This window comes from Homarus americanus, unplaced genomic scaffold (assembly GCF_018991925.1).
Source record: "Homarus americanus isolate GMGI-L3 unplaced genomic scaffold, GMGI_Hamer_2.0 scaffold57980, whole genome shotgun sequence".
Classification (NCBI taxonomy): Eukaryota; Metazoa; Arthropoda; class Malacostraca; order Decapoda; family Nephropidae; genus Homarus; species Homarus americanus.
In genome coordinates, this window is record NW_024716703.1 from 15,110,407 (window position 1) to 15,137,104 (window position 26,698).

General features: G+C 36.0%; 1 protein-coding gene across 1 annotated transcript in view; it reads right to left on the reverse strand.

The window, feature by feature from the left end:
* Nucleotides 1-26,698, reverse strand: part of LOC121858309 (mediator of RNA polymerase II transcription subunit 12-like protein) — a gene marked incomplete at its 3' end in the record, with an annotated part of 265,779 nt that overhangs the window by 28,182 nt on the left and 210,899 nt on the right. Inside the window, 1 exon segment of the mRNA XM_042354642.1 lies at nucleotides 25,409-25,557. Within this exon segment, the coding sequence (XP_042210576.1) occupies nucleotides 25,409-25,557 (149 nt within the window).

Sequence of the window (26,698 nt, forward strand, 5' to 3'; positions counted from 1 at the left end):
AAGCGAAACATGTTGAGGGCGGTTAAGTAAGAAACTCTGTTAACGAATTTTGTTCGTTAACCGAATTGAAGATCCTTATGGAAGGCAGTTGGTTAAACGAAATTTTGTTAACCGAGGCGTTAGATTAACGGTCACTGTACCTGTACAGTATATTATTCTCTTATTGATATTTATCTTCTATATTATGTGTGTGTCCATACCATCATAAAATTAAGATGTTATTTTTACTACAAGCGTACATATTGTGTCGGAAAAAGTGTAGTTCTGGGGTGGGGCCCAGTCTCTATTTCAATTAATCCCATATGTTCTGTTATTTCGTTTACGCGGACCTCCACGGGTTTAATTGACCGCAAATCGAGACTATACTGTACTGTAGATTCATCAAATTATAGTGAGCAGCAACTCAGATTACAGAAATGACATGAAAGAGTAAGGAACAAATGGTTGAACAAAGATGTACAGTCAAGAATGGCTACACCAAACTCTTAGGGATGCATAAAAATGTTAATGAGTAATACTGACCTGAATGTACTGTGGTCGCTGGACTATCTGTGATTGAGTCATGCTTTGTCCAATGTAGCCACCTGGCTGCTGTTGTCGTAATCCCATCATAGTGGGATTAGTTTGATAGCCTCCTGGTAACCCTGACCCATTACAGGTATACTATTAGCTGGGCCTCCAGGACCTGTAGGAAGGTAGCCCCACCTGGACCTTGACTCATCATTTGTCCACTAGCCATGGGGCCTTGTTGATATGATCCATACTGTGCCAAGCCAGCTTGGCAGGTCCTGGACCACCTGGAGTCCACCTGGCCCTCCACCACCCATGCCTGAGTACATCTGACTTCCTTGGCTGTGTCATACCTTGCGGCATAGGGCCGCCTGGCATAGCTCCACCACTGCTGTACATAGATCCTTGCTGAGGACCTGGAAGACCTCCTCGCAGTCCAGACCTATGATAGAAAAGACCAGTGAAAGATGGAAAACTTTACAGATACTTATGGGAATGGAATGGAATATCACAAACATTATAAAAATAGTGACAAAATAAACGAGAGGAGAGAGAGTTTCTAAAATGCAAGTTCATATATACAGTATTTAAGAAAAACTATCTGAACAACAATAGACATGATAGAAATAATAAAAGGAATAAACATATTGATTCTATACATTACTCAGTTTGGGACAGTCAAAAGAGATAACTAGATAAGTAATGAGCTGATTAAAATATGTACACAAAAATTCTTAATGAAAAGAAAAAGATAATCTATGCCAGGGTGTCCATGACACTCACTTCTAGGTAAACTTTATCAGCATCATGCCCTTTCTTTTCTATTGTTTACACACAAATTACAACTAATAATTTCTATACCAAATATATCACATTTGGTACATTATAAAATGAAGATGTTATTCATGTAATTAATGGTATTATTATCAACACAAATGAAATTACTATTATAGGTCCTGACGTGTTAAACTAGTGATAGGTCCAGGAGCCATATTCAGAACCCTGCATTACTTGATGACCCGATCATTGCCGGGCGGTCCACCTGGTGGCGTTGACTCAGCATTTGTCGACATACCGACTATTTGAAATGGCTGACTGGAATCGAGCGCCACCAGCTACCAAGAAAAATATAAGTTTTATAACAATACAGTACTGTAAACACTTTTCTTCACAAATGAAATACATTCATAATAAATACTGAAAGCTTCACATACACATATAGGAAAGATTCTCAATAATATTTATACTGCACCCAGGAACTTGGGATCAATCTTTATGGTGTCCTGAATAAAATTACCTTTCAATGTGGAAGGATTTTAAGCAATGCATCTGTGCAACATTAATAAAATTAGCATTTGTCACACCAAAGTCAATAAGTACATTTTCATGAGGCTGCAGTTTGATACAAATACCTTTACTCAATATTTCCCACATTTACTGAGTAATCAAAATAAAATTTTACTTTATAATAAAATCACATAATTTTGATGGTAGTCATAGCTTCTTTGCAATTAAAATATAAATTAACACTCACGCACCTCGATGCTGATATCCACATTAATGTCAACCTTGTCCAATTGGCACTGATGCCATTTTTGCATCACTCAACAGAAAAACTTCAACCAAATCAAGTAATTATGATTGATGCAAGGAGGTTTGGTGAGTCACTCCTGGAACCATTCTCACTCACGGTAATCGAACACTAATAAATACAGTATGTGGCAACCCTCCCAGCATGAGCTTTGTGCACTTCAGTAGTCTCCCAGCAGTCCAGCTGGCATGTGCTGTGGACATTCCTAGTAAATTTTCTCCCATTATCTTCTCCCACACGCTCCGCCCTCCATTGAGCAATAATATCGCCAAAATTTTGTTAATAAAGTATTTATAATTTTTATAAAATTAATTTTTTGTTTATATTTCACTGATTCAAATTTGTAACCCTTGTTTGTATAAATTGCTGGGGATGAATTTTATTATTCTAATATTGCTGACAGGCAAACCGCATGATGACGCATGCATAAAACCACTTTAACATACCTACAATAAATACTAACCAATGAAAAAAAAAAAAAAAGGCGAGGGGCCAAACGAGAGGCGATATTGCCATAAAAGTACGTAGTCCGTGATGACGAAACAACGTGATGGATCACCGGGACAAAAAATTTTTTTTGGCTCTAAAGTTTAGCGACGTAAATCGAACAACGCGTTTATGACGTTATGAGGACTACCTGTAATAATAATGTGTTTAAGTAAGCAATAACATAATTTTAATTACATTCACCTAGGTAGAATTTAGTCTACTGGAGACAGCAACTGAGGATTCATTAGCCACGGAGACCGCAACTTCCATATAGGATGAAGAACGAGATTTTGAGGCATTTTTCAGACAAAGAAGTGCATCTTATATGCTGTAAAATACGGAACAAGTTGAGTGTATTGAAATTGCAATACTACATGACTTCACATCACAAAATTATTTCTTCTTTATTATTTTTTTCACTTTTTCTTGTTTTCTGTGAAAGAGCAACCAATTGTATTAAGAAAACACCTAGTTTTAAAAAAAAGGACAGATTGCCCAAAATCCCCCCACCCCTCCACACACAAAAGATAGAAAGATGCAGTGGTTCTTCCATGCAAGAAGGTCAGAACTAGCCTCATGCGAGGGAGGGTTGTTGGTATAAATGAGGCGGTGCAAGAGTGTTAATGAACATATAATCAGTTCAAACTTTGGCTCTTTTTTTTAATAAAAAAAAGAATATTTTAAATCAAATTAAATTTTTAAATAAAGAAAATATATCATGTCCTATCAATGCATTCACTTTTTGTGGTATATATAAAATTATCTGCACTAGACATGTTAGTACTGCAGTAATTTCAGGGTAACCAAAAATAAGTATTGCCACCCTTGCAAGACAGTTGTAATACTGGGAGAATAAGAATTAGAAATAAGGTTTTGTGTCTCAGTCTCTCAGTCACAGGTAATAATTTTCTTTTCCTTCCTTTAAATCCTACTTCAGAGGAATAATTCAAATCTTGAATGGACTTTTAAATAAAGCCACAATGTAGGAAGAACATCTTACAAGTGTCCTCAGCACTTAAAAGAACCAGAAAACTACTGTAACATTTTTCAAACTCGTACGAAATTGTTGATCATAAATCTTCTTGAATCTTCAGTATATTTCTTGAGTACAAATCACAAATTATAACTAACCCATAATGAATTGGGTGTAAGCAGTCTGAACAAAGTAATGTACTTTCACTTTGATTAATGGAGAGTTATAGGTTCACACAACATGCCATCCATGACCAATCTCAACACCCACATCAACTCCCACTTAACCCAGTGTAGCAAAGCAACAAAAAAGCAGTTCTGTAAGCCATGTATTGGGTCATTAAATATGCAATTACTGTGAAAATAATACCTTCCGCAGACTCATTGCTACTGGTTTTAATATTAAACTCTGTTCCTGTCTTCACTGGAGCTTGGTCATCACTCTTTTTCTGTGTGCATTGTTAGCATTTTTATTAAACCTTGCTGTAAGATGCCAAGGTTCTGTGGAAACAAAGAGAAAGAATAATTTATATATATAAAAGATGCAATCATGCCAGGCCAACTATTAAACAACTCACCACACTTTATAGAAAAGTTATTCTGAAAAACTGAGACCGCATCAAAATTGCTCCATATTGATGAAGCTGTGAGTAATTAATTACTTAAGTCACCTTTGGTAACTAAATTTTTTTCTGTCACTCGCTAATTTTTTTTGAGAGCTAAACAGGTTAACCAATTATAGATGAGATTACTCAATCCAACAGAACTGGCAAAACTGACAAATCTCATTTAATTAATGGGCCAGTAATTGATATGATTTGATGCCACTTCTCTCAGTATAAACAAAAACTTAAATTTCTCTTAGATCAAAAGTACTAGACTCAATGTAAAACAGCACATCGGGATGAGCTTTAAAGATTTAGTCGTCAGTTCCACCTATGTTACACAACTCATTTCTACTACGATATATAAAGTATGTGGGTGAAATAAGAACTTGTATTAGCATTTACCAAAATCAGTGATTGTCTCAATTCCTCCACACCTAATATCTCTTTCTCAAACAAACACATCCAAATTTTTTCCATACCCTTTCACGTTCTCAAGGACTGCTCCTCAACATCGTCTACTTTCTCACTTCTCGCTCTAAAAATTCCCCATCTTCTACATCAAACTCAATGTTGTAATGGACAACTGGCAGGTGGCATACCTGTGATGTTGAAATTATTGTCTATTCAGTTATATAGTAAAATGTTTTTTTTTGTTTTAATGGGAGAATAATTTTGCATTTGGATACAGAGCTTGAAGTGTCATTAATACCTGATAGGTTTATTTCAAGCTGAACATCATCATTATCATCAGCTTACATAATCTCAAGCATCCTGACACAGCATAGAGTTTGAGGAGGCTAGGTCTCCAGTTCAATGCTGTCTTTTACCATAAGCTTGAAGATGGCAGACAATGTGTACCAAAGATGCACCGACCCACCTTGACTCTCAAAAATTGCAATTTTACCTGGCAATACTGGTGATCCGTGGGGTGCTGGTGCGAGGATACTGCATGCCATTATTTTGTCCTTCATGAAACACTCAAGATTAAATGTGGAACATGTATTCTTGAAATGTGATGTGAGAATATTGTGGCAGCCCTGGATGCAGTTGCATTGCCAATTCATTAATATAATTTTCTTTGTTATTTAAGCAAATACACAAACTTTGGAAACTTCTCACGATCTTAAATAATGATTAATAACTTATTAGTAAAGTGCTACATTTGGATTGTTTAACATTTATCATGAAAGTGATACAGACGAAAATGAATCTACATATCACAAACTCCATTACATACAGCCTTACTTCAAGACGTATTGCAGATAAAATTGCCAGTACTAGAGCATCTTTTTTGACTGTACATACTGTATCTAAAACTTGGTGATAACTTCCAGCCTTAGTTTTGAAAATAAACACCCTAAGCAGTGAATAGCAAGAGAAAGAGTCAAATTCTTAACAATTCTATACTTACTCTGGAACAGTTCTACAAGAAATGCATCTTATAATTTTACATTCTTTAACTTGGAGAATTTTCTCATACAATGAAGTTATAATGAAAGTACATATGATATGATATGATATGTAAATATGTGTAAGGAGTATTACTCAGCTAGGAAATAGTAGAGCAGTTAGCTATATTCAAGAAGCAATCTAGTGATACACCTGAACACCAAAGTGGGTCAATAATATTTCGCCAAATAATTTTGGCAAACAGTACTCACTGATATGCCATGTTATATAATCATCACCCATGTAACATGCTTGTTAGCTTTACTGTATTTACATTAGTCTAGTGCTCTAATGGATATTGTGATTAGGCTGCCTATACCTTCCTTCCTAACACAACTGATAGATATTTTTCATGCATGAGGAATTCATTTCAAGTCTGGCTTAATACTTCTAATGATCAGATCTAGACCCTCCTTGTTTCAACTTAAAAAAAATTCTGTGATTCTGGTTTCAAAAAATTCCTCAAGTGCAGTTAAGTACAGTTTACTGTACCAAGTGTTATCTCAAAACATATATACTCTGACAGCTGTCCATACTAATACTGTATTACATTTCAAATATCACAAACCAAGTAAGGGGTTACTAAAGTATTGCACAAACAGAAAGAAAATTTTTTATACCATCACCAATAACTTCATGTTGGGGGTAAAAGTATAAGCTAAATATGAAACAGAATTCTAAAAGCAAAATTTATCAATACACAAAATAAAAATTAAGGCATATGATATACTTTCTGAGTATGATGAAGGAACATACCTGGTGGTAATGGTTGCTGTGTATATAAAAGGGTTGTTGTTGTTGAGGTGGCTGCTGTTGACCAAAGCCAGAACCCCACTGAGTGGGTGCTGGTCCACTGAAGCCTGGGTTTTGTTAGGTCATGGCTGGCATAGTGGGCTGCAACAATATATGCCAAGTCATCAATGTCAACTAAGTTATTTTGCTAAAAATTAAATACAGTACAGTGGACTTTTTGTTATTGTATTGGCTTGGCTGGGACCAAGCAGTTGCCAGATATTCAGTTTTTATAATAGTTATGTGGGGTCCCAAATTGCTAACCTAAAATCACTACATGTTAGCCTAACATACTCGCCCACCACTGGGCAGTGAAGTCTTATTATAATCCAATACATGTGCAAAGGACAATAGATTTGTCACTGTAATGGCTGGACATGCATCACTACATGCTTAAGGACTGAAAATAATGGTTGGGTAGGAGTGCAGGCAACTGCAGCACCAGGCAATGCCATGAACTACTACCCGAAATTCTAAATTTTGCAGATTTGCTGCATTTAAAAATTTGTGAGAGCATTTTAAATTGTATAAGTTTTTGGAGAATACTGGAATACAGGCTGTTGGATTACTAAGCTCCACTATAAAGTTTCTACCTTATATGGTACAGTGAACCCTCGAAGATTCGGACTAAAGGTGGGACCACCTGTCCGGAAAAAGCCGATTGTCTGTATCTTCCAGAGAATGTACTAAATGTATAAAAACAATAAATAATGATACAGGGGCCCCCAAATTAGCGGATTTTTTATTGCTAGATTCTCTATTGTCGCGGATGACACCCTGGATGTACCCAAGAATGTTTGCAGGTACAGTAGTTTTAAAGTTACCGACATTTTTGCGCCTGGGACAAGGAGCCATTAGTTCTAGAGACATTAATTTCTTTTACCTGTATTGTAAATATGTGTGTGTGTGTGTGTGTGTGTGTAGACACACACAGCGCCCCCCTTCCCAAAGTAGGCCTCACTGTTTGCCTAAAGTACTGACTCATTCATGATACAATAATGTTTACTGTATTTATTTTTCATTAATTAGAACAGATACATTACTGTAATAATCTGTGCTTATTAATAGCATAACTTTCATACAATACAGTATAGTAGTATATGCCTCTTAGGTAAAAAAAATGCCATTCAAGGTATATTCAGGTCATAAGACCCACTAATGCCCCACCCAACACTGAGTGACCTGACGTTGCATTAGGTCAGGTTAGTAACATGACCCAATTATCTCCACCCAACCTTCATCACAAGTGTTAGACATGATTAGTTATGTATAACAGTCAATTGAGTGAAGTGTGTTACATAGACGTGATGATCGCCAAGAGACTAACAGGCGATCAGTGGTGAAGATAAAAGAAACAGTTCTGTTCACGCCTGTATCATATATAGAGCTTTTGTTGTTTTTAATATATTTATTTAACCAAACTTTTAGATAAAATATTCAGAATAATTTTGATAAAAAAATGGTGTCTAACAAAATTAAAACTGATTTTACTGACTCCAGTATCAACATTTCTTACATTTTTATATATAAGAATAGAATTCTCATCACTAAATCATGTAGAAATATTTTGTTTAAGGATATCTTAAAAGAAACGTTTGGTAGAACATTTATTCAGGATCATTATGGTATCAAGTTCATCTCCCTATCACAATTAGCTACACGAGTGAAGAAGAGGAAGAAGAGGAAGAGGAGGAGGAGGAGGGGGAGACTGACCACGCGAACCAACCCCACATAAAGGTTCACTTCCCAACACACACCAACACCACCTACACATCACACATACACCTAAATCACACACAAACACACCCCTAGCAACCACACACACCTCCAACAACCACAAACACACACCCACCCAACACCACTCACACTTCACACTCACACACCCCCAGCAAGGGAATTAAGACATATCTGTGTGTGCGTGACTGTATGGTAGTAAGTTAAATATCAGCTGTTGAGGACACTGCAACACTCATTTACTCCATCTCTCCACCCATGCCTTTTTGCTTTCTCCTCCATATTTTAAAATGTTATGTAACAAAATGTTGAAGGGATACAACTTTGCTCATTTATACTTATATCTGTAATTACCACAATCTCTTTAAAAATATTTTAGGTTTCAGGTTTATTCAAAGCCTTTCAGGTCATTAGACCCACTGATCCTTCACCCCAAGAAAAAGTAACCTAACATTCTATCAGATCAGTAATATAGACCACTAATCCCCATCCTACCTCCACCTGACATTGCATCAGGTCAGATTAGTTACACAAGACCCACTAATCCCTACAGCTCCATGGGAGTGGAAAATAACATTCTTGCTGTAACACACAGCTTCATTCATGCCCATATCCTTAGATTTTTAATTTTAAATATCTGTATTTACTTAACCAAACTTTTAGATAAACTATTCTGGATTATTATAGTAAAGAAATTAAGTTTTTAACTTAACTAAAACTACTGACGGATTCCAGTAATTTAGACTCAAGGAAAATATTCCAGCTCCCAGAAACGTTCTGGGGAAGTGTGGGCTAGTCTGTGTGTCTGTGCAAGAGGTCTAGTTTAGACACTCGAAACTTTTCGAGTAACCGAAAAGGTTCGGGGGATAAAGAATTTTTCCGGTTTGAGAAAGTCGTCTTGTTACCCAGAAGTGCTCTGCACCAATTGTTCCGCTAATGGACATATCACTGAATCAATTTACACCTTAAGAAATAAATAAAATATGCTAGTTCCATTCCTCAGCCTCCCTTGCCCCATAAAATACATTACATATACAGGTGCTCCTCCACTTAAGAACGTTCAACTTACAAACTTTCAGAGATACAAACATCATCACCGAAGGGGTTACCTGCCAGAACTGGTGTTTAATGTGGATGAGACTGGATTATTTTAAAGAAAATTCCAGAGAACAAAAATTACCTAAGAGGAGAAGAGTGAGGCAGGTTTTAAGGCTGCATTAAAGGGTATAGCTGTATTAAATATCCATAATCTTTTCATTTTTTAAATATGTTTGGTATCTACATGAGTAAAGTTGGACTTTACAAACAAGTCTCAGGAACGTAACTCGCTCGTAAGTAGAGAAGCACCTGTACATCCAAAAAGATAAATAAACTAAATTAATGTTTAATTAATAAGATAATACAATCTTTTGTTTTGTACTCATTAGATGGCCAGAGCTGGAGCGAGTGTGTGGTGGGGTAGTGGATAGAGGAGTATAGTATGCACTGTTGTGGGGGTTAGGCCTAACGCTACACCAATGTCCACAGCACGTTAACCTTTCTCAAAATGGTTTAAAACCACAATTTTCGTAGCAAGGCTAATTGGTCTTGTGTTGCTTCTTCACAACACTAGCATCACTAACACTTGATGGACACTTGAGAGCCATTTCAAATGGTTACTGTACAGTATTTATTGCAAAATACTACACCCATGTACGCTGTGGAAGCTTAACAAAGACTGGTGAAAACGCTAGAAGCTGTGACGCCAGCGAGCAGAGCGTGCCAAGATGAGAGAGGGTGGGCGCCATACAAAGTAGTCCGTGTTGGGTGACAACGTTATAACGAATCAGTTGGGTCAGAAACAACTTTGTCAGAATCATGGGTATCAAAGAATAGCAATGTTAAGCGAGGCCTTACTGTATAAACTATAGATTGGTAATACAGGGCCCCTCGTACTGCAGGGTTAGTATCTCAAAATGGCCAGAATTGCCAAATCCATGAATAACATTTGCACAAGATACTATACAAAAAGATGTACATTCCTTTATGTGTTTGCCCTTTGACAATTATTTCTTTTACCTGTATTGTATATATATATATGTGTGTGTGTGTGTGTGTGTGTGCTGTTCAGCATGAATGTCACTTACTTATAATCAATGTACCCAAAAAATTCAGTGAAAACATGTTTTGTGGGATTTTAAGACATTGTTGTAAAGTCCCTCTTGGGGAAATGTAGCTCAGCTTATATAATGGAATTCTATGGAAAATGTGATCTGACTGATGAAAGGTTTATCTGGAACGAAACCCTTTCATAAATCTGGAAGTGCCTGTATTCTGTATACAAACCTACCAAATATTAAGATACATTATTCAAATATGCATCTATACACTACATATTGACTGGGATAGTCACTCACACTGAGTCTATGATGTTCCAACTTGCATATGGTCAATAGTGGACAATGTTCCCATTACTGGATCTTACTGGCTGAGTCAGCTAACTATACCGACAGAGATGTCCAATATTACGAATTATCTGGTAATATGTCAAGAAATATATTTTTGAGAGGGTTTACTGTACTTAAATCAATTTATATTAATACAGGTTGTACTCTCTCTAGTCCGGCAACCTCGACCTGACCGTGGTCGGACCATGGAAATTGCCGACCATGGAAATTCACCCTCGATAGATAGTGACTTGTGCTTATGCCTGGAAGCACTAGCACCACTTTCTCTGCGCCATGGTCTCTTTGAAGACATATTGAAGGGTTAAATGTCGATAGTAGCTTCTCAAATTTCGAGAGTTTTAATTCTTAACGTATTTTATTGGAACAAAAATAAATAAATAAAAATTGACGGCGAAACTTGAATTTCGACCGGTTTGAACGGCCCGCCAAAGTGCAGACGACGCATAATCGTAAACAGCGTTATTTTATGTACAAAAGATTGTTGTTTATTACTGAATGTCTTTTATTGAATTAATGTTTATGTGCAAAATGAGCAATAGAATTCATTAATAATACGTAGAATATTAAAACACACGAGAAATGACACAGCATTGTTAAGTGATTACAAAACCAGTGACTGACTGGTTCTACATATAAAACTGAAGAAAATAAGACCTTGGTTGTAGCTGTAGTAAAATTAATATGGTTGTTTTAAGTATTGTTATTTAATGTTAATAAATGGAACAATAGAAGTAGCTAACGATAATGGTAAGAAGAGAGATCAGATATGTAAGTGCTTATTAATATGCGGAAACATATCGCCATTACTTATATAAGAATATGAAAGCAACACTTATTTACTGTTCATATATATTTTAATTAATGTTTCTGAATTTGTTTTATTGAATCAATGTAATGCGGTGTGCAAAATTAACAATACAATTTATTAATAATACGTGGAATATTAGAGGAGACGAGACGGCTGTGCATTGTTTATGTTAAAGCTACGAAACCAGTGACTGATTGGTTCTACATATAAAACTGAAGAAAATAAGACCCTGAGTTTATGTAGTAAAATTAATGTAAAAATGAATATGGTTGCTTGAAGTACCTGTAATGTTATTTAATGTTAATAAATGGAATATAAGTAGATAACCATATGGTAAAAAAGTGAGAACTGCTCGTATGTAAGCAAGACATGTGAAAATATATCGTCATTACTCTACATAAGAATATGAAAGCAACACTTATTTACTGCTATATATATTGAAGGGTTAAATGTTGTACTCTGTATAGACAAGCAGAGAGAGAGAGCACACTGCCGGATGTAAACAAACCTTAATTTCCGTGGCTTTTTTTTTTTTAGGGGATTACCCACCCGGCATAGGTCACTGACCCACATTGGGGCCTGAGGGCAAAAATTTAATACTCCTGTAATAATAATAATAATTCAGATTAGTAAAAAAAAAAAAAAAAAAAAAAAAAAAAACTGCCCATCTACCTATTGGACAAACTAAAATCGTTCCGACCAGGAGTTTCGGACCACAGAATGCCGGACTAGAGAGATAAACCTGTATACCTATATAATGGACAAGTGAAGACTGATGATATATAGCATGCAAACAATATACAGTACTAATATATTTTACACTGGCCATGTTGTTGACACTGGGCACTTGTCTTGGTGCTCGCCGCCTGTTGCGTTGATTTTCCTGCCACGCTTTGATGCTCCACGTGGTGACTGGTCAGATGTTGGTGTCTGGAGCCTTACCTTTTGCTGAGAAAATTAAAATAAAATCGTAACAGCAAGATGGCAAAATTTATTAAGGAAGACTCCTTAATCACCTCATTATGTTATGGAAATATTAAAACAAGACACACTGTTGGCTTCCAAAGAGGTTAAATTTTACAGAACATATTGTTTATCATATCCAAGAAAACAGGAATTATTACTTTTATACTTCTGTATAATTATTATTATACTTAAATTGTGTATACAAGACCATGATGTTTAGGTATCAAAGTTCAAAATTTTCAAGAATTGAACAGGGAGTGGTCTCAAGCAATTGGATTTGGAAGACTGCATTCAACTTTTAATTTTGTTCAGATCCAATGCAATTTCAGTGAGGTTTAATAAATAGGAAACTATCTTATTGGGAATTTGTTTAATTAAAGTGAATGGCAAGATAATTGTTGACAGTGCTATTGATACAATTAGTTTAGCCTTGTAGAGGGATTGGAAGTAAAACTTATTTGAGGTAACAATCTGGTCAATCAGGTTATCTGTAAGCCAGTATAACCATCACAACTCGCATCAGGACCTCATGAATGGACTGTTCATATTCCATTCTGAAGATACTACCAGTTTCTTTATGATGTTTCTAATGTCTGCTGGTATATAAAAATATCATGGACTTACTTGCTTGTCAGGTACAGGTTCCAAATCTTCTGGAAAGGTGGTGGTTGCAGAAGGACACAGCCTTGGTAATTGTATGTGTGGAATCTACAGGAAGAGAAGGGTATATAAATGAAGGTAATTAAATATAGCTCATATATAAATTTGATGCATGCTTAATTAAAATCTTGGCCAAAATACCCAGAAAAAGAGTATAAATAAGATAAACATCTGTCTTGGAAGTTTTTCTGAGATATTAACAGCAGAAATTGATCAATCAGTTTCTACAGGATACTGCTTATAACTTACCCAGTGATAGTGATTTGTGCTGTATCAACAAGTCTATTGGATGACTCCCCAGGTTCCCCAGCTATATATTCCAGAAATGTAGATATCTGCATAACATGACGATACAGTCATGCACCAGATAACGTCCTAAAACGTTCTGGAACGTGATGTTAATCTAATGGATGCTGTCCGAAATTACAGAAACCTATGGAATTAATCAATTGGTTCCAGGCACCAACCCTTCTCATTTTATGACCATGACCCACTAAAATATATATATGTTATGGTAAATATCATAAACACACATAGCATGGCTAGGTTTATTACAAAGTGATGAAAAGATACATCAATACTGTACAGGTAGTCCACAAACATGTAGCTATGTCTCTTTTATTTGAGTGCCCCATAAGAGTCCGCTTTCTCACTAAGACGCTTGAGTCGCCTGTTTTCTCTAATCATAGAGTGTAGTACCAGAGACTTCTGTTATTCTTAGTAATGACACAGAATTTGATATTGCAACTGGGGCTGCAATTGTTGGAGGCAATTTAGATATGTCTGATTACAGTTGGTTCAAGATCCATTGTGAGTGATGTTTAAAGCTTCAACTGTCTTTATGGGTTGGTACTTGTCAAGTTCATTGCTGAGTAGCTGTGTGAGGTCCTTGTGTTTGTACAACTGGCTTATTCAGAACCACTAAAGATATAATGTTATGGTAATTGTATGAAATATACATGCGCATGACTAGGTTATTACAAAGTGATGAAAAGGATATCGCCAATACTGTATAGTGGGTAGTCCACAAAACATGTAGCCATGACTCTTATTTGAGTGCCCCGGCCATAGGAGTCTGTTTTTCACTAGGACGCCTACTGCCCAGTTTTCTAATCTAGTGCAGTACCAAGGACTTCGTTATTCCTTAGTAATGACACAGAATTTGGAAATTGCAACCCCAATTGCAATTGATGAGGCAACTATATAGGTCTGATTACAGTAAATGTGTTATTGTAAATGTAGGTAGATTTTATTCTCAATAGATGTAGGTTAACATTACACCTGGAGCCAAAGGTAAGATATCTTTAACACATAATATCTGGCCTGTATGGGGAGGGTCAGGTTCCGCTAGGGGGTCGGAGGGTGGTCCAGCAGGCATATGAAGTGTTTTGGGGGTACGACGATATGCGATCGACGTTGTTCGTTGACGTTAACCGCCATGACTGTCATTATGTCTGGATATTTTTGTTTACGCTTTCATTTACCGGTTTAATGAAATGTTTTAATTATGCGTAAATTTCATCATTTACGCGGAAGCGGCGCGCAGGAGGTGCACAACATCAAAACACGAGTTTTTTCACCCGCCACCCACCACAGCCAGCCCAAGTCAGTGATAGTGAGGATATGGACTTTGAGGTTTGACAAAGAGGCCCGTGCCTCGGTGGATAGTGATACAATTGATACGTGATACAGGTGAGCAATAATCTGCCCTCTGCCTCGAACCCCCCCCCATCCCCTGTGCCTAGCAATCTTATCTACTAACGTAAGTGTTAAAAACCTAATATTATTGATATTTCTCTTAATTAGTAATTGTGTGTGCATACCATCATAAAATTAAGATGTTATTTTTGCTGGAGTTTGGTTCTGGCCAGTCTTATTGGAATTAATCCCTTATGTTCTGTTGTACACTTTACGTTTTCACTTTCTTCAGTACCCGTGGGTTCAATTGAACGTTAAATCGGGTACTACTGTATATATATATATATATATATATATATATATATATATATATATATATATATATATATATATATATATATATATATATATATATATATATATATATATATATATATATATATATATATATATATATATATATAAAGTTCCTGCAAGGAATGTAATATGTTTTACTTAGGCCAGACAGGTAAAGATCTTGTAACTAGACTTAAACAACATAAATACAGTGTTAGGACAGGCCAGGAATCCAATGCTCTGTTTGTTCATCTGAGGGATAATAAGCATTGTATTGACTGGGATAATGCCTCCTCATTATTACCTTGTAATTCAATTGACAGTAGGAACATCATAGAATCTAGTCTCATAAAACATACGAAGCAGTCAACATGAATTTGAGTAATGGCATGTACAAACTGGACAATTTTGTAATTAAGAAGATTTGTAACCAGGTGAGAAGGTTGGGTCACCTTACCCTCTGACCTGACTACCCGACTATTGCGGTGCTTTTTAAAGATTAGTAGGGTCATTACCTAATAACTGACCATTGTGGACTTGATCTCACCCTCCTCTGTATATATACACCTTGTTTTGTACTTCTCCTTAGTCTGTACTCACCCTGAAGATGTGAATTACACAGCGCTTGGGAACTTCGTGTTTTTCTCATTGTGGTTATCAGCATATATATATATATATATATATCTGCTGATAACCACAGTGTTTCCTCACTAGGTCAATTCAACCCCGCGTAGCGTAAGCGAAAAGCATAAAGTAAACAACATAACATATGGGATTAATGGAAATAGAGGGCAGACGACCCCCAAACTCTACTTTTCAGACACAATACCTACGTTGTAGTAAATAACTTCTTAATTTTATGATGGTATGCACACACAATTAATATTTAACAGAAATACAGTCACACGAGTTAATGTCCATTTCAAATACTGGACTCTCCTCCCTCTAGAAATGTTTGGGTGAAAACACTAGATTTTAAGGTATAGTAATAAATAATACCTCAGACTAAAGTTAGGATAATATAATTGACATTTCTGGATTCCTTGCAGGTCAAGGATATTTTGAATAAACTTCATATATTTGCACAAAAGATGAAATATTTGCTTTTGTAAACCAAATTATTACATTAGATCTAAAATTTGTATGTCTAATGCAAATCCATGATTTTATATTCAAAATGATCATCACATTGTAGAATTCAGCAATGTATATTATATTCTGGCGGGTAATTTATGAATTTTATGAGCTAAAACAAATATCTTCACTAAATAAAAAATACATCACCCAGACACTATCTGTCCATCAAAATACCCCAACTCCGGCTCGCCCCCCTCTTCCCAGTCTGGCTGGACCCTCCTCCCCACCCCCTACCGCTCCCTCCCAGAGACATGTTTGGGGAAAACAGTATATTTACATTTTAATAATAAATAATACCTCAGCCTAAAGTTAGGATAATATAATTGACATTCTGGATTCCTTGCAGGTCAGGGAATATTTTGAATGACTTCATATATTTTGCACAAAAGATAAAATATTTGCTTTGTGTAAACCAAATTATTACATTAGATCTAAATTTGTATGTCTAATGCAAAATCCATGATGTTTATATTCAAAAATGATCATCATATTGTAGAATTCAGCAATATAAAATTATATTCTGGCTGGTAATTTATATGAGTTCATGACTAAATAAAAAAATTATACTTCACACCCGTATATGAGTAGATGCACTGTGTAAATGAAATTCGGTTCTGGCGGTACAAAGCGTAAATGTAAGAATCGGCGTATAGCCTAGTCATAGAGTATTACTGTACAGTTGTACCCGCTGCAGTTTTCATAGCATTCTCCTACTCATCGGTGCCTCGCAGACCAAACTTTCACTTAGCGGTTCATCTACTCATATACTGTGATATAATATATTTTTATTGACATAAACATCATAGATTTACATTAGATATATTTACTCTATTAATATGTTATCTTTTGTGCAAAATATATGACATTTATATTCAAAATATTCCTGGTCTTAAAGAGAATCCAGCAATGTCAATATATTATCTAACTTAATCTGAGTTATTATTTATTACTAAAAATGAAATTACAATCTCCCAAAGCTTCTAGTAGGGAGGGGTGAGGGTGGTGGGGAGGGTTGGGACAGACCGACCATCTGGCGCCGGTTGGAAGAGGGGGTGGCAAGGTGAGGGTACTTTGATTGACAGATAGTGTCGTGAAGAATATTTTTTTTTTATTAACTGAAAATATTGTTTTTGGCTCATAAAATTCATACAAATCCCAGCCAGAATATAATTATTGCTGGAATTCTTACAATTTGATGATGATTTTGAATATAAACATCATAGATTTTGCATGAACATACAAATTTTGAATATAATGTTTACTCTGAGTAAATATATTTATCTTTTTATTGAAAAATATATGACATTTATATTAAAATATTCCTGGTCTACAAGGCATCCAGCAATGTCAATTATATTATCCTAACTTTGTGAGGTATTATTTATTAAAATCTAGTGGTTTTCCCCCAAAATTTCTTAGAGGAAGAGCCAGCAGTGTAGTGTGAGAAGAGGGGGAAGTCGAGTCCATTATATGAATGGACATTAACTTGGCTACTGTATTTCTCTATTTCTCTTAAGTATTAATTAGTGGGCATGTGCCATCATAAATTAAGATGTTATTTTACTAGAACATAGTTGTGTGTCGTCAAAAAGTGGAGTTTGGGGTCGGGCCAGTCTCTATTGGAATTAATCCCATATGTTCTTGTTGTTCATAACCGGGGTTTCACTTATCTGCGGTATCCTGTGGGTTCAATTGACCGCGTTAGCGAGTACAACTGTATACAGTCGACCCTCGTTAATTCGGACCCCTTTAATCCAATTTGGATAAATCGGAAGAAATGAACTGTCCATATCAAATTTCTGGTTCTGGGATTGTCCCAGTTACAATTGGGTTGCAATTTCAAATTCTGTGTCATTACTAAGAAATAAAAGTCACTGGTGTGCTGCACTCTAAGATTAAGAAAAAGCGGACTGACTCAGGCGTCCTGAAGTGAAAACGGACTTCTTTGATGGGCACTCAAATAAAAGAAGCATGCTACTTACAGTATCCTTTTCATCACTTTGTAATAAACTTCGTCATGCCTATGTGTGTTTATGATAATTTCCATAACATTATATATTATATATTTTTGTGGTTGTACAAACACAAGGCCTCACAGCCATTCAGACTGACAGACTTGACAAGTTTACCAACCATAAAACAGTTGAAGCTTTAAACATCACTCAATGGATCTTGAATATTCCAACTGTAATCAGACATACCTAAGTTGCCTCAACAATTGCAACCCCAGTTGCAATTTCAAATTCTGTCATTACTAAGAAATAAAAAGTAACTGGTGTACTGCACTCTAAGATTAAGAAAAGCAGACAACTCAGGCGTCCTGGAAGTGAGCGGACTCTATGGCGGGGCACTCAAATAAACATACATAGCTGTATACTGCAATATTATGCAATATTAGAAATCGTTAATTAGGACAATCTGCTACAGGACACCTTCCCCCATATATATATATATATATATATATATATATATATATATATATATATATATATATATATATATATATATATATATATATATATATATATATATATATATATATATATATATATATATATATATATATATACATGACCCTCGCTTAACATAACACCTCCAGATACTAATTTAATTAACGAACGCCCTCCATAAAGATCATTCAATTATTAACTAAAAAAATTTAAACAACAACTACTTCCAACCACTCAAACAGCTAGCCGCATGACCGGGCAACCAACACAATATCAGTCGCAATACATTAATCGTTCTAGGGCAAAATTCCTTATTTTTAAAATATCAAAGAAGTTATACTATTCAATAATTTTAAAAGTTTAATATTCAATTTTTAGTCATTTAACAATTATTGAACATAATTGAAAGGTAAAGTGACTCAGTTTAATCTCGTGACATCAGCCTCTTATAAAGTGACTTAGTTTAGATGCTGCATCCAGCCTTCTTAATACAGCAAACAGGCGCCAGTCTCTGTTTTTTACTGGAGGTAACATCTTGCTTGAGACCTCTTCTTCAACTAAACGCTTTTTTTTTTCTGTAAGCCTAAGCAAATTATTGTCATTTTGAAAATTATTTTACATATTGACAATATATAGTGCAGTGCAGTGTTACTGCAAAGAAAATATCTTTATTTCTACAGCCAGCTTCAACTTTGAAAAATACGTACAAGCAATGCTCAGAATCCAGCATGCTGGGGCCTAAGAGATCAAGAAAAGTGATTTAACCAAATAAAGCAGGAAAATAAATAAAAAAACACGTAACAAGGTATTAAATCAAATCATGGCGTAAAGAATATGGTATGTCGGCATCAACTGTATTTGTATAATTCTTTTTACACAAAAAAGACAAATTTACAAAGTGAATGCGGAGAGACAAATCTACAAGAGTGTTTAAAAGTAGATCTCAATCGTGAGAAACTGAGAGGTTACTTATCATCTGGATTAGGGAAAACAGATGAAAAGGTGATCTGCTTCTGGTGATTTCATCGCAGAAAGAGCCAGGGAGATTATGAACATTTCTAAAGACGGATCAACCTGGTTCTTTTCAGAACAGAATTTGAAGATTTTCAAGCAGCAAAGGCTGGTTCGAAAAATTTAAGAAAAGAAGTGACATTTTGGCGTTGTTAGGGCATGGTGAAGCTAAGTAGTGCTGATGTTAGCGGGCAGCAAAAGCTGAATTGAATTAAAAAACTGATGGAAGAAGAAAATTGCCTACAGCAAGTGTTCAATGCTGACTTAAACTGGGCTGTTCTGGGAAAAGATGCCCAAAAGAACATTCATCAAGGATGAAGCCTCTTACTCTGGGCATAAACCTATGAAAAGACCGTCTCACTCTATTGCTTGGTGCCAATGCTTCAGGGGATTTTGACTGAAGCCTATGCTTGTCTACCACTCTGAAACCCCAGGTGTTCAAGCAACAGAAAGTGGTAAGAACAATGCTTGGAGTTTATTGGAAGTCCAACCGTGAAGGCATGTGGGTGACAAGACAGTTCTTTAATGAATGGGCTGTTGATGTGTTTTTGCCCTCTGTCAAGAGCCACTCTAACCACCACAATAAACTCTCTTTTTAAAGGCTCTTCTCTCATGGATAATGCTCCTGGTCATGACCCTGACCTTGTTGCAGAAATTTGGAGTATAAATTTGACTTTGTGAAAGTGTTGTTTTGCTCAAACACTATACATCACTTCCATATACAGCCAATGGACCAGAATGGTGACTGGAAGCAACTTCAAGAAGTTGTACATGAAGAAATGTTTAGAGGTGTCATCAGGCAAATCTCCATTGATCCTGAAACTAACACTGAAAAACAGTCTTGTAAGACACAATTCAACGCCCTGGAGGCTGTAAAATTGATTGTGGCTATCATGGCAAGAAGTTTCACAGAACCCTCAATTCCTTCATGGAGCACTGTGGCCACTAGTATTCATGATTTTTGAGGGGATTTGAGGATGACACAAGAGTTGGACCAGGAGATTGTGTCCATTGGTCAGTCATTGGGTCTTGAAGGAGGAGAAGGATGTGGAAGAGCTTTGTGATGTCTCATGAGGAGGAACTTACTCCCACGACTTGAAGGAACTGGATGAGATACACGGTAGAGGCTGACAGTGGTGAGGAGGAATTATGATGACCATATGTCAGCTAAACAGCTGAAAGATGTGATTTACCACTGGGAGAGTTCATAGGAACTGGCTTCAAAGCACCCAGAAGTGGAAAAACTGAACTAACTCTCAGGTCATAAGCTGAGGACTCAGTGGTCTCCTTCTTAAACATAAGTTAATGGTGAGGAGGACAGACATTCCCACAGACCATTAATTGATACTTTTTCAGTAAAGGCAGAGGGAACAAGATGCTAGCCTCTAGCCTTCCACTTCAAGAAGGAGAGAGGATGTTCATGGGAGAATCTGTCCAGAGGTTCCTGATATTTTCATGGAAGGTGACTCATCTTCCAAGCCAGCTGCAAAATGCTTCTCCACCTCCACTTCCTTCAAACCTCTTCCCTCCTGCACCTCCCCACTTCAAATGCACATCATCACCATCATCCAGAGCTTTCTACACAATAATACCTCAAAGCAAGTAACTTTTTCCGCCTATTTTTGTTGAATAGAAAATTTTCGTTGAGCTGGAACCACTGCAAAAACCCATTGAAATAATGGTTTCGGTTAACGAACGTTTGGGTTTATGAATCGACCTTCTGGAACGGATTGAGTTCGTTAACGAGGGCCACTGTATATATATATATATATATGGGGAAGGGTGTCCGTTTTAGCAGATTGTCCGATTAATGGATTTGGGGTTATATTGCATAATATTGCAGTATACAGCTATGAGTATGTTTATTTGAGTGCCCGTCATAGGAGTCCGTTTTCTCTCTCTTCCAGGGCCTGAGGTAAATCCGTTTTCTTCTTAGAGTGCAGTACACCAGTTACTTTTTATTTCTTAGTAATGACAAGAATTTGAAATTGCAACTGGGGTTTGCAATTGTTGAAGCAACTTAGGTATGTCTGATTACAGTTGGAATATTCAAGATCCATTGTAGTGATGTTTAAAGCTTCATGTCTTTATGGTTGGTAAAACTTGTCAAGTCTGTCAGTCTGAATGGCTTGTGTGAGGCCTTGTATTTGTATAACCACAAAATATATAAATATATTTTGTTATACAAGTATACAATTGTAACAATGAGTCGGTCCAAAGCGAGTGAAAAGCTAATAACCCTTGAAACTAAGAAAAGAAATTGTAAAAAGCGTGAGAATGGAAGAAAGCATTAACGAAACTTAGTGATGAATATATATATATATATATATATATATTATATATATATATATATTATATATATATATATTATATATATATATTATATATATATATTATATATATATTATATATATATATATATATATATTATATATTATATATATATATATATATATATACAGTGGGGTATGCTATAACGAACGTAATTGGTTCCAGAACCTCGTTCGTTATAGCATTCGTTCGTTATAGGATTAATCCGTTCCAGGCCCCCAAATACAACCACTTAACACTGAAAAAATTCTGTGGAAAATGTAAAAAATACGGTACTTTATCTTACCTTAGTGTTATTCAGCATGCAGGTACCCCTAAACACTGGCACATCACTATCACTTCCACTGGGAGTCTTGGCTTTAAGGTCCTCAAACAATTGTTTAGCCTTCTCACAAATTATAGCTTCACTAATGTTACCACCTGCCATTTCTTTCTCCTTTATCCACACTAAGAGTAAATTTTCCATCTCTTCAATCACATTACACTTTGCTTTGCTAAGTCTAAAGATTCCCTTAGCCACTTGCACAGTTTTTAACTCCTCTTTATTCTTCAAAATCGTACATATAGTCGATTTAGCCATCCCATATTCATCACTAAGTTTCGCAATGCTTCTTCCATTCTCACGTTTCTTTATAATTTCTTTCTTAGTTTCAAGGGTTATTAGCTTTCTCACTCGCTTTGGACGACTCATTGTTACAATTGTATACTTGTATAACAAAATAGTTATACAAATAACGCGAATTTCCACATCAAAAGACGAAATTTCAACAATAACAGTGGTGCACTGGCTACACAATGAGACAAAGATGGCGCCTGACGCTCTTGTTGTGGGTCGCGGTACAACAATATTCATGCGCCAGACGAAATAGTCCCGTATTCATCCGCGTTCGTTGTAGGAGTTGCGTTCGTTATAGCATTCTCAGTTTTATAGGTAAAACCGTTCGTTATAGGAATATTCGTAGTAGGATCCGTTCGTTATAGCATACCCCACTGTGTATATATATTTTTATATATATAAATATATATATATATATATATATATATATATATATATATATATATATATATATATATATATATATATATATATATATATATATATATATATATATATATATATATATATATATATATATAGTTGATTATTTTTCCCATGGATTGGAAAACACCTTAGAAGTGTACAAATCATCAGTCTCACAGAAAGACTTCTGTGACTAAGTTGTTGTTTTTATAATCATTACTCATTGTACTAAGATGTCCATACGTACTATGATAAGCACTGCGAAAACGTGAAATGTTAAGTGAATACTAGTTTTCATTGCACGCCGTTAAATGGCATTACTACAGTTAACCCTCACTTTACGCGGTTAATGTAACCCGGAGGGTCCCGCGTAAAGTGAGAAACGCGTAAAGTGAATAACATAACATATGGGATTAATTGAAATGGAGTCCGGGCCGATCCCCAAACTCCACTTTTTGACGACACACAACTATGTTGTAGTAAAAATATTATCTTAACTTTATGATGGTATGCACACACAATTAATAATTAAGAGAAATATCAATAATATTAGGTTTTTTAACACTTACATTAGTAGAAAAAATGGCTGGGCACACGGGGATGGGCGGTTGGTTCCGAGGCAGAGGGCAGATTATTGGCCCTCACCTGTGTCACTTGTATCAATTGTATCACTATCCACCACAGAGGCTTGCAGGGCCTCTTTGTCAAACTCCCCAAAGTCCATATAAGTCCATATCCTCACCATAATTATCACTATCACTGACTTGGGCCGGCTGTGGTGGGTGGCGGGTGAAGAACTGGTAATGTTTTGATGACTGGGCGACCTTGTGCGCACCATGTTCGCGCAGCTTACACAACATGGCGGATGGCGGGAGGTTTGGATCCCAAAATGGCGCGGCTCGCCAGCCGCTCTCCGTGAAAAGGGGTACACGCACCGCGGAATGTGAGCATCCTGGGTTCCGGCAGGGCACCGCGTAAACGTGGAAACGCGGAATGTGGGACCGCGTAAAGTGAGGGTTAACTGTACGTGCTAGTGAGACTACTAATGAATAGTGATGGCTAGCTGCGTTATTCACCGTTATCATCAAATTTCAAGTTTGTTTCAAAAGCTAAAGTATGTTACCTAATAAAAATACAGGAATAAGATAAATGTGGTAGGTACGACATTAATAGATGGTAACGCTTGTAAAATACCAGAAATGGTTACTGATTAACTCTGAAGAGTTGAGTGCCATATGGATGATAATCATCTCAAGTTATCCAACTTTAATATTTACAATAATTCTTTTTTAATTACTTAAAAGTAATAAGAAAATAATAATAATAGTATGTTTAAGTAAACAATAGCATTATTAATCAGGAGTTGGGTTAGGTAAATTTAGCCTACTGGAAACCAGCAACTTCACACATTGAATGCACACTAATGTTTTAAGACTTTTTTTCTTGACAAATTGTATCTTATATGCCATAAATTATGGTATCACAAAGCATGTCCACTCATAAATGCACCACTTCTCTTTGTATTTATTTCTCCCAATTTTTTGTTTTATTACAATGATTTATATTTGTACAGTTATTTATGCTTATACAGTGAACCCTCACTTTACACTGTCAATTGAACCCACGGCGGCCCGCGTAAAGTGAGAAACGCGTAAAGTGAATAACATAACATATGGGATTAATTGAAATAGAGACCGGGCCGACCCCCAAACACCACTTTTTCAGACACAATACCTACGTTGTAGTAAAAATAACTTCTTAATTTTATGATGGTATGCACACACAATTAATAATTAAGAGAAATATCAATAATATTAGGTTTTTTAACACTTACATTAGTAGAAATGATGGCTGGGCACACGGGGATGGGGGGTTGGTTCCGAGGCAGAGGGCAGATTATTGGCCCTCACCTGTATCACTTGTATCAATTGTATCACTATCCACCACAGAGGCTTGCAGGGCCTCTTTGTCAAACCTCTCAAAGTCCATATCCTCACTATCATTATCACTGACTTGGGCCGGCTGTGGTGGGTGGCGGGTGAAGAACTCGGTAATGTTTTGATGACTGGGCGACCTTGTGCGCACCCTGCTCGCGCCGCTCTCCGCGTAAAAGGGTACACACACCGCGGAAAGTGAGCATTCCGGTTTTGGCAGGGTACCGCGTAAACATGGAAACGCGTAAAGTGAAACCGTGTAAAGCAGGGGTTTACTGTACTGCACTGTTTTATAAAGAAAAAATTTAACGGCATCGAAAATATGAAATCTTCAAAATACCGTATAGAATATATTTTATACAACATTTAAAAAAAATAATACACATAAAAATAGTAAATAAAGCACAAAACTTAAATATTTAAAACTGTGACTTATAAATGCAAAGTTGGTGAAGAATTACTGTACTATACAGTACAGTATATGTAAATAAGTATCAAAGATTAAAAACCATAGTGAGCCTTACCTTAACAATCTATGAGCTTCCTCATATTTGAGAGGTTTGCGCTCAAGACGTGTAGCACCAAACCATGCCCAAGAGAGTGGGGCAGGGTTACGATGACCATCTAAAATATCCCATGGACTAAGCTTCTGTTTCTCTGCAGCTTGAAGTCCCTTCAAATACAGTAAAATTATGTAAAAATTTCCCTCTCAGCATAAGTATAACATGCAAGTACACACCCAAAAGTCATATACAGTGGTCCCTCGGTTAACGAACACAATTCATTCCACAGAGTCGTTCGTTAACGGAAAATTTCGTTAACCGAATCTATTATTTCAATGGGATATTGGGTAATTGGTTCCAACTCACAGAAAAAGTATATATACATACAAAGTACTGTATACTGGTAATAGAATTAACAAAACATTAAATATAAACTAAATACAGTACTGTACTGTACAGTATACTGTACAATAATAAATAAAGAAACAATCGAATAATGTATTTTAACTTACCTTGAGGTGTGTATGTCGTATTCTAGGCAGCTTTGTTTACATATCAAACAGCTGATTGTAGAGGCAGTCAATGATGACATACCATATTCTTTACATAGTGCATTGGTTCTAATGCCTTCTTCTTGTTTCATAATAATTTCTGCACTGTATATTATCAATATGTTAACTTGATTTCAGAATGACCACGAATTTTAATACGAATAAAAAATGTAGAAATATTCAAGAGACCAACTTTCTTGGTATTTACTGGTACTCCACTGGAAACGAATGTAAACATAGAACTGATTACTGTATTGGCGGACTGGCCGATCAGCTGATGCACACAATAAAACGTGTTTGTTGTAAGGATTTCGTTAATCGAACTGAAAATCCTTATGGGAGCAAATTCGTTAACCGAAATTTCATTAATCGAACAGTTCGTTAACCGAGGGACCACTGTACTCAATTTCAATATTCAATCATACCTCACTTAGTGCTCTGGATGTTATGTGTTCCTGGGGAAGTGAGCTCTTAACTGAATCTGCATGAAAAGGAGTCAGTATACTGTACCATTATATAAATGGAGAAGCCTTCCCAACAGCACTATTTCTTACATATGAGCTATATATGAGGGCTTCACTGAGGTAGTAATAGTACAGATAATAAAAAAATTCAGTATTTTATAAATAAAAATACAATTGTCTAATTCCAATAAGACCAGTAATTATTGACAAATACTACAACTACCACTTAAAGCAGCTAATTATAATACACAACCCACATTCCCCTGATGCTTACCTGCAGAGATACACATTAACAG